The 10,376-nt window shown below is 38.6% G+C and overlaps 1 protein-coding gene across 1 annotated transcript; it reads left to right on the top strand.

Annotated features, from left to right (window-relative positions):
- Nucleotides 1-4,476: 4,476 nt before the first annotated feature.
- Nucleotides 4,477-6,763, top strand: LOC114289201 (receptor-like serine/threonine-protein kinase At4g25390). Its single transcript, XM_082882415.1, has one exon. It carries the CDS (start codon nucleotides 4,741-4,743, stop codon nucleotides 6,652-6,654), a length of 1,914 nt encoding a protein of 637 aa, XP_082738541.1. The 5' UTR covers nucleotides 4,477-4,740; the 3' UTR covers nucleotides 6,655-6,763.
- The last annotated feature ends 3,613 nt before the right edge of the window (nucleotides 6,764-10,376 follow it).

Raw genomic sequence — 10,376 nt, 5'->3', positions numbered from 1 at the left:
TAAGACATAACTAAAGATCTTATGAGTCATAACTAAAGAAGAAAATGACATAATTAGAGGTGCATACAATACACCGATTTGATGGGTGTGAATATTAAAATTTCCCATAATATATATATATATACAAATAGTTAAACTAAAAATAAATAAAATAATATTTTATTACAAAAGTGAATATATATTTTAAATGGCGAATTACACTAACAGTTCCTATAGTTTGGGTTTTGTGTCACTTTGATCCTTAACTTTTAATTGTGATACTTTTGATTCTAAATTTTGAAATCTTATTTTAAATAAGGACAATCAAATATATTGTTTCATTTACAAACGAAAAATTTTCCATTTCAAGAGTAAAATCGTTACACAACTTATTTTGTATTTATTGACTTATGTGTTATTTGAAATGTAATGACTTTTTTTTTTAATGAATAATGCTGATACTTTCTTGATTATAAAGTTTTGTTTGGTTTGGTTTAGTTTTTAGAACCTATTTTCAAAAAAAAATTCTAAGAAACTAAAGATTAAATTGGTGAAAAAAAATTAAAAACGCATCATTTTTATATAATTTTATCTTTTGGCAGAGTGGAAATAATTTTTTTAAATTAATTTTTTGATATTTATTTTCATTAAATTAGTTTCTATTTAAAAAAAAGAAAAGGGATTTTTTTTTAAGATCCTTGGTATTAAGATTTTATAGCATAAAGGACATTCAATATTTTTATAATGTCTAAGGTCCCTCAGTATCAATCCAGAGAAAATTCGATTCAGAGAATTTCTCTGGACACATCACAGAGAAAATTCGATTCAGAGAATTTCTCTAGATACATCACAGAGAAAATTCCAAACAGGACAGAGAAAATTGAAATTTCACTGGATTCAAACTCTTTTAACATATATTGCAAACAAGTCAGAATCCTTCAAACCCCAAACATCTGTAATCTCATGATGAGCTTAAAATTTACTCAAAACCAAACAATTGCACATCATGATTGGTAAGCATTGAAACCAAAAAATATACACAAACAAATTATAGATTTTCAAACCAAAGAATTTCTCAACCAGAGAAATTCAATGAAAAATTCAATCACACTAGAGAAAAATTGACTTCACAGATAAAATCTTACCAGAATTTCTCTGGACTCACTTCAACCCAGAGAAATTCTCTTAGTCCAAAGAAATTCACTTCAACTCTAGAGAAATTCACAAAAACCCCAGAGAAAATTTCTCTGGATTTTTGTAGAACTTTTTAGTTCATAAATTGATGGGTCATTTGATCAATGGTGAATATTATAGTGGGTAATTTCAATCTTGTTCAGATTTGATTTTTGGTTTGTTTTAACTTATTAACAGTTGTTGGAATAAATTTATGTGATGATTGATTTTTTGAAGATGTATTCGGGAATTTCTCTGGATTTCATAAAATAATGTGTCTTTATGATCCAGAGAAAATTAAAATGAATCCAGAGAAATTTGAATTTTCTCTGGTTTATAAATGAACCTAGAGAAATTTTCTCTGATTTACTCAGGGCTCCTATTGGTCAAGGATATGGCCTCACAAAAACGTGTTATGGAGTTGCTTTTACTTAGTGGGATGACACTTCTGTTGGGCGTGTTGGTCTGCCACTTCCTTGTTGCTACATCAAGGTATTTCATCTTCTATTTGCCAGGAAAGGATCGAATTTCATAATTTCATAACAATAATATTTTTCTTCTAGGCGTATTATGTTGATCATATTTGTGATATTGAGCATACAATACTTGAAATGATTTAAAGTTACCTTTGATATCAGAGTCATAACTCCTGCAATTACAAACTTATGCAATCTGTTAGTGATAGTTAATGTCAAAGACTAGTTGATTGGTAAATATTACAAACACAAGTTGTAAGAGAAATTTCAGTTTGAATTTGAACCCAGAGAAAATTGGTCAAGATGAACCTAGAGAAATTTGAATTTGAATTTGAATTTAAACTCAAAGAAAATTGGTCAAAATGAATCCAGAGAAATTTGAATTTATTCCAACAAGTGAGAGATTCAACAAGGCCATCACTGCGTGTTCTTTCGTCATTGGATCTATAGATCTGAGCAAGTATACTGAATGGAAAACATAAAAATAAGCTTTTGTTCATAATGTTCCTCCAGCGTAAAAGATTACACTAGGACTGCCTAAAGAATAAAAGTCGAGAAAAAAAAAATAGATATATATTCACACCAAGAGCTAGAAGAGAATTGGATGCATGATATGGAACTACAAATGTAAAAAATGAATCACTTCAGAACCTGATTAGTACTTGTTCACCCTTCAGACTAACAAGAGCATCCAGGTGGTACTGCAAATGTTCACGGTGGTGTGAACACTTGTAGCAGCCTAGTCACTACATAAATGATGGTGTTTCGGGCAAGAGATGATGGAGATCTTACCTTCTACTTCGAATGTGGTTGTCGCTGTTGTGGTGGTGGCGGTTATGCTCCGATCACATAACAACATAACAGGATAGATTAAAATATAGGTGAATAAAAGAAAAAATATAAATAATAATAGGGGTATAATAGTAGTTTCACTATGCCATTTAACTCTGTTAACTGATAAGAGGTGTCAGTGTAATTTTAAGAAATAAAAGAGGTGTCAGTGTAATTTATCCGAAAATTTAAGGATGATAGTGCAAATTTAATGGCAGCACGGAACCTCCGTCCTGCACAACAGCAGCAGAGGAGCTAGATACACTCATTCATAAATGAGAGAATGGATGTTGGTGTAATTAATATCAATAATGTTTGGGATCATTTGGGTTGACCTTACACTCTTAAAGTGATTCTGACCTTCTATGTATGTGTAGGGTATATTCATGTATGTTTGTGGAGTCTTGTGGAGGTGGAGTCTCAATCATTGATCAATTAATATTAGGATAGGGCTTCTCTCCAATCCATGATCGGATTAAAGGGTATTGTTCGTCTTGTAAAGACCTACCATCGGTTCCGTTTCGATAATCTAAATTGTTCAACGTATAAAACTTGTCGAGTACTATATGTTTATAAACAATCACGTTGATCGGATATTTATAACTATGTGATCAAATCAGTTTTGTATAAAAGAAATGACGGTGAAAAAATAAACGATTGAAAGAAATCTAATCTGATCATGTAGTTCTCGATATCTGATCAACGTGATTTTTTATAGACGTATAGTACTCGACGAGTTATATATATTATACGGTTTGATTATTGAAACGAGAAGGTGTCGTTTGGTACCACTTACGTTTTCAGTTTTCTGTTTATATTTACAAAAATTTTAAAAACTCAAAAAAAACTTGTTTGGTAAAATTTTTAATTTATAAATCAGTGGTCTCAGTTTATAAATTTGACAAAAAAATGAAAACACAAAAAATGTGTTTCCATTTTGAGTTTTCAGTTTTTTTTTTTTTTTACCACCCAACACTAGCCACCACCCGCCACCATTTTCCACCACCGTCTTCTGTCACCACCACCTACCACCCACTCCCCACCACCACCTGCCACCCACCTACTACCATTAGTCACCACCAGCCGCCGCCACCAGCCACCCACTCGCCACCACCATTTACCCCTCGCCACCACTACCGCCACCACCCACCACCCACCTGCCATCCACCCGCTACCACCTGCCACCCGCCACTACCATTCACCGCCCGCCACCACGACTCACCAGCCACCTACCACCACCCACCACCACCACCACCACCATCACCCATCACCCACCCGCCACCTACTTGCCGCCACCACCCACCGCCACCACCACTACCTACCACCCGCCACCGTCACCACCTACCCACCACCACTACCACCACCACCACCCGCTACCTACCCGCCACCACCGCCATTCGCTACCCACCTGCCACCACCGCCACAGCCACCCACTCGCTACCACCCACCACCCGCCACCGTCACCCACCCATCCACCATCACCACCAACCCACCCACCCACCACTCAACCGCCACCACTCACCACCACCCGCCACCGTCACCCACCCACCACCACCACCCGCCACCTACCCGCCACCACCACCCACCTGCCACCACCACCCGCTATCCGCCATCCACCTTCCACCACCACCACCCACTCGCTACCACCCACCACTCGCCATCGTCACCTACCCACCCGCCACCATCTACCACCACCAGCTACCCACCACCCATCGTCACCACTTTCCACCACCGTCTTCCGCCGCCACTTGTCACCACTTGCTATTTCTCACTCTTTTTTATATTTTTTAATTTTTTTAAACATTTTGTTAATTACCAAACGAATTTGTAGTTTATGTTTTTCTAAAAATAAATAATAAATAAATAAAAATTAATTTATAAAATTTTTATAAATATAAATTAAAAACGTAAACGTTACCAAACCCAAATATAATAATTTTTACAATTCTAATATCACGGACGGAAAAAAATCCATACCGTTAATATTAGTCGTTCAGACTGTAGAAAATATAAACAAAAGAACAACTCATCAGTCTTGAGTGACAAGTCGATGTCAAAGAAGAAGAAGAAGGAAACCAGTGCGTGACGCTTCAGCAGAGAAAAAACACAACAAAACAGACTAGTGTTTTGCTATCTTCAAATCAATCATCCTATTAATGCGCTACCAAGTCAAACTCACGCGATGCGACTCCTTTTTTATCATCATCGGTCTTGACTCCCATTTTCAATCAACCAATCCTCCAAAATTTTCATCACCACCACCGCCGCCACCACCACCACCATGCCCTCTCGCCAATTTCCGCCACAACTGCCGCCTCCGCCGCCTCACCACTCCCTCCTCCTTCCCATCTCCGGCAGCATCTCCGCCGCCTTCTCCATCCTCCTCCTCCTCACCTTCTGCTTCCGCAAACTCACCAAAAAGCGCACCGTCGTTTCCGATTCCAAACCCCCTCACCGCTTCTCTTACTCCGCCCTCCGCCGCTCCACCTCCTCCTTCTCCCCCTCCCGCCGCCTTGGCCACGGCGGCTCCGGCTCCGTCTACCGCGGAACCCTCAAAAACCCTAGCAAAGACCTCGCCGTCAAAGTCATGGACGTTGGCTCTCTCCAAGGCGAGCGCGAGTACCAAAACGAACTCTCTTTTGCTGGAAAATTGGATTCTGACTACATCGTCTCCGCCATCGGATTCTCCTCCGATCAGAAGCGACGCCGTATGGTACTGGTCTACGAGCTCATGAATAATGGAAGCTTGCAAGATTGCTTGTTCCATCGCAAGTGTTCGGAGCTCATGGAGTGGAAGAAGCGGTTCGAAATCGCAATCGAGATCGCGAAAGGGTTGGAGTATCTCCACCATGATTGTGATCCCGCGGTGATTCACGGCGATGTAAAACCTAGTAATATTCTGTTGGATTTGAATTTCAATGCCAAAATTGGGGATTTTGGGTTGGCGAGGTTAAAATCGGAAGATCAGTGTGAGATTGCAGTAGCAAATGGTGGATTGGATGGACGGGATGAGGACAATGGGTCTATTGGTTTTGATGAGTCTAATTCTGGTCCAAACCAGTCGCCGGAGAGTTTTGTTAGGCTTTCAGTCTCAGAGAAGTCGCCTGAGATGGTTTTGGGGGTCAAGTCATCGCCACCGGAGACTGTTGAGGCCGCGGCGTTGTCACCGAGAGCGGTTCTAGCGGTGGAGAAGAGTCTTTCGAGGAAGGATTGGTGGTGGAAACAGGATAATGGTAGTGGGGCAGAGTCTGGGGTTGTGAAGGACTATGTGATGGAGTGGATTGGCAATGAGATCAAGAAGGAGAGGCCGAAAAGTGAATGGATTGGAGCTTCTTCGAGTTCAGGACAAAATGGAAAAAAATCGGAGAGAAAGAAGAGTAGAAAACGATTGGATTGGTGGACTACGATGGATGATGACAAGAATGTGAAGAAGAAAGAGAAGCGGAGACCGGCAAGGGAGTGGTGGAAGGAGGAGTATTGTGAAGAACTCGAGAAAAAGAAAAAGAAGAAGCAGAAACATGAGCAGGGGTCGATAAATGATGCCAATAATAGTGAAAATTGGTGGCCAATGGAGGAGGAATTGAATGCCGATAGAAAGAAGAAGAAGAAGAGGAGTAGGAACAGTAGTCCCCGGAGTAGTGTGGATTGGTGGTTGGATGGGCTGAGCGCTGAGCTTGGGAGAGCTCGTCGCAACAGCCATGACTCTGCTAGTGGAGAGATGGCTAAAAGTGGTGGTTGTAGTAGCACACCAAGTACCAGAGGAACTGTTTGTTATATTGCCCCCGAGTATGGTTGTGGCGGTGAAATCTCGGAGAAATGTGATGTTTATAGCTTTGGGGTTTTATTGCTAGTTCTAGTTTCTGGGCGACGTCCCCTTCAGGTCACCGGTTCACCCATTTCAGAATTCAAGCGCGCCAATCTTCTATCTTGGGCTCGGAACCTTGCTCGTGCAGGGAAGCTTCTTGATTTAGTAGATCAGTCTATTCAAATTTTGGATAAAAAACAAGCATTGTTATGCCTTACTGTTGCAATGCTCTGCATTCAGAAGTTGCCTGCTCGCCGGCCTTCTATGAAGGAAGTGGTGGGAATGCTTTCTGGGGAGTTAGACTCTCCCCAGCTACCGGTTGAATTTTCCCCTTCTCCTCCCTCTCAGGTTCCATTTAAGTCAAATAAGAAGGGACCGGTGAGTTTCTAATGTTGGGTGCAATTTTCATGATCAATACAATAGTATAGATCATTGTTTCATCATCTTTGTGGATGATTGCTGTAAAAAACAATATATATATATATATATACTTATTTCACTTCTTGGGTCTATACCAGTGTGGCTACTATAATTCGGCCTTGTTTGAGAAGTGGATTAGCTTTTTGGCTTTTTAGCTTTTTTGGTTGGGTTAAAAAGTTTGGTTTGGAAAGGATTTTTTGACTTTTTAGTTTTTTTGGCTTTTTTTTGTGAGAGAAGAATGTAATGATTATGAGTTAGATGTGATATTTTGTTTTTTTAGCTAAAATAACCTATTTTGTCTTTTGTGACTAAAATAATCAGAAAAAGCCCAACGGAGCCCATGATTATTTTGTATTGCCCCTGTTAGAAGGCAAATCAACGACCGGTCCCATTTCATTTTCTCTTACAATGAGTTTTAAGAATTCCACCATTAGTCGGATCCCAATTTAAATAGCAGCACATGGTTTTCGATGTAGGGAATCTAAATGAGTAAATCTAATTGGTGTCATTGGAAGAGAAGAGTCAGGCTAGGCATTGTCGTCCCTACGTGTTTGCTACTTTCTAGGAGTTGACTAGATTTTACAGGAATGCAATCCTATGCACAGGTATAGGAGAAAATATATATTCAAATTGTCCATGGTTTAAGTGTTAATATCGGCCTTGCTAATTCCATTGGCGATAACAATACAAATTTGGATGAAATCAACATATGAAAATAGCACATTGTGATACAGCGAGCAAAAAAAAAAAAAGCAGCACATTTTGATACTAGTCAGTCTGCCAGAACAATGGCTGGGCAAGGTATGAAGTTATTGTCATATTACATAATCATTCCTCTAAATTTGATATATGTTTGTATGCACAAAGAGGTAGAGTGCAGAAAGCGAATTGATTTCAGGGTAGCGGTTCTATTTTAAGTTAATTCTTGAAACATGGAGAGTTTTCTAGAGGTTTGGACTGCTTCTGGAACTCTGGTTTGGAGAGAATTACTGGATGGTTTTGTTGGCACACATTCTAATTTCCTATACCATTTGACAAGCTTTAATTTTCCATTCTTGTGAATTGAAATACTACTTGTGTTGAAAACTTGAAAGATAAATTTCAATTTGTTTCTCTTCCATGAACACTTCACGCGGGGAGGAAGGTTTAAAACAAAAGAGGACATTTATATGACAGGAAAACCAAAGTTCAGATAGGAAAAGTGATAGCATACATTTTCAGATGTCATGGTATTGGCACATTCTCATCAGTCTGTGAAAGTGAGAAGTGATAGCATACAGTTTCAAATGTCATGGTATTGACTCATTCTCATCAGTCTGTGAAAGTGTTAAACTCTAATATGGTGGAGCAGTTCTGCTGGAGACCCCAGCAGAACACGACCCCCAGCACCCCCACCTCCACGTGGGGCGCTGCCACTGGCTGAAACCAACCAAAAAAAAAAAAACCAATTTTTTTGGCCAATCAGGAGAGACCCCCAGCACCCCCACTGGAGGTCTCATGCATTTTCCTATGGTGGAGAGTAATAAAGGAACCCAGCTTCTTTTGCTTTGGAAAAAGCCTAGGAGTACAAAAATTGATCACAGAACCCGATATAACAGGTGGGTCCCACATTTTTTTGTGAATCTCACCTCCATATGAGAGTTGTGTCTAGTTTTGTGATTAGTTTATGTACAAGGAGAAAAACTATTTACTTTGTGTCTTGTTCGTTGCTAATTTATTGTTTTTGGGATCTCCTTATCATGGAGCAGAGAGAAGAGACCATGCGAGCATTGCTTGGAGGACAACAAGGTGACTTTTACTATAAAGTACCATACTTGAAGATAGCCTTTCTAGTTTTGGGTTCAAAGTTTTGAGTTTTGTGCATCGCACATCGTATTTAGAACTTGCAGCAACCGAATTTGTGATCATAATAGTCACAAAGATTAAAAATGTAACCCAATTTGTAGCAAATTTAGAAATTTCCTCAAACGAAAGAGTAATGCTAGGAATCCCAAATGTTTTACCAAATATCTCACATGGGTGTAGGATTCACATAAGACTCACATCGTGTGGGTCCCAAACCCATGTTACAGATTTGATAGAAATGCTGGTAAAATATTTAGGGTCAAGATTTTTCCAAGCGAAAAGCATTCTTAGCTGAATCAATCTCTTCGGTGGAAACCTGTTATCGGATGAGACAATAATTAGGAATGGAAGGGTTTCATTGTTGCATAAACCTGCCACCACTTTTTTTCCTAGTACTTGTTCCAAAAGGTTCAATAGCCATATTGCCTAGTCAATATTCTTGGCTGCAATTAATGGTGCTACAAGATTTAATCCTTGGTTTGTTGGGTATACCTTTTTATTGGAGTGTGGGATTTAATTGGTTTATTTAAAAAATTTAATTTAATTTGATATTAGTTATAAGATATTTTAATATATTATATCTAATTTGTAGAGACCCAATCCAATTTGATAATTTGATAAAAAAGTTCAAGATTTAATAATCAACAATATATATATATATATATATTGCTCCGAAGTGCTATGGCTGAAATATTGTTATTGTTTTCATTCATCCTCGGTGCGGCTGCTGCATATTGTTATTGTTTTCATTCATCCTCGGTGCGGCTGCTGCATATTGATATATCAATTAAGTGGAAGAAAAGTTTGGGTCAGCTTCACTTATTTTGTTGATAAATTCGGCTGATTTGGTGGAGTTGTTTTGGGTGATTATTTTTGAGTCTTCTACAACTAGTTTTGAAAATTTTAGTTCATTTATTTGTTGAGATCTTTTCTCTTATTTATTTGTGATTATTTGGAATTTAGATGGTTTGTGAGACCATTCGTATCTTGTTTGTAATCGCTTGGAAACTATCTGGTTGCTAATGGAATCGGATTTCAATCACGTGGCCGTACCTCACATTGAGGGAACCACGTAAAAATTCTTGTGTTATTTTTTATTTAATTTTTCCTCTTTAGTTTTTATTCCCATTGATTGATTTACTTGTGGAGAATCACATATTTTCCCTAACAACTAGTATCAGAGCTTACGGTTTATTTGGGTCTATTTATTTGTGTAAATCAATGGAGAGGAATGTGGGTCATATGTCTAGCTTCAATGGAAGCAATTGGATAACTTGGAAAACTAAAATGGAGGACCTATTATTTTGTAAAGATTTATATGGACCCATTGAGGGTGATTCTAGCAAACCCGAGGGTATGAAAGATGATGAGTGGAAGAGGCTTAATCGAAAAGCCGTTGGTATTATCCGTCAATGGATTGATGACAGTGTGTTTCATCATGTTGCTATTGAAACTTCGGCACATGATTTATGGAAAATATTAGAGAGTCTTTATGACAGAAAATCAGCCACAAATAAAGTCTTTATGTTTCGTAAGTTGGTTAATTTAAAATATAAAGATGGTAGCCCCATTCCAGAACATTTGAATGAAATAAAGAGTATTGTTAACCAACTTGCTTCTATGAAAATTATTTTTGATGATGAGTTTCAGGTTTTGATGCTACTTAGTTCTTTGCCCGAAAATTGGGAGACTTTGGTTGTGACCGTTAATAATTCGGCGCCTGATGGAGTTGTCACAATGGGCCAAGTCACTAGTAGCCTGTTGAATGAAGAAACTAGAAGAAAATCAGCGGGTTCCTCTCATTCAGAAGCAGTTGTTGTGAGAGGCCAAAGCAAAACAAGGAGGAG

Source organism: Camellia sinensis, chromosome 8, assembly GCF_055761805.1.
Source record: "Camellia sinensis isolate YWXY chromosome 8, ASM5576180v1, whole genome shotgun sequence".
Taxonomy (NCBI): Eukaryota; Viridiplantae; Streptophyta; class Magnoliopsida; order Ericales; family Theaceae; genus Camellia; species Camellia sinensis.
This window is presented reverse-complemented; position numbering and strand designations above follow the sequence as displayed.

What these genes read in the sequence shown, in the direction of transcription:
- LOC114289201 (XM_082882415.1), top strand. Translation starts at nt 4,741, where the DNA reads ATGCCCTCTCGCCAATTTCCGCCACAACTGCCGCCTCCGCCGCCTCAC.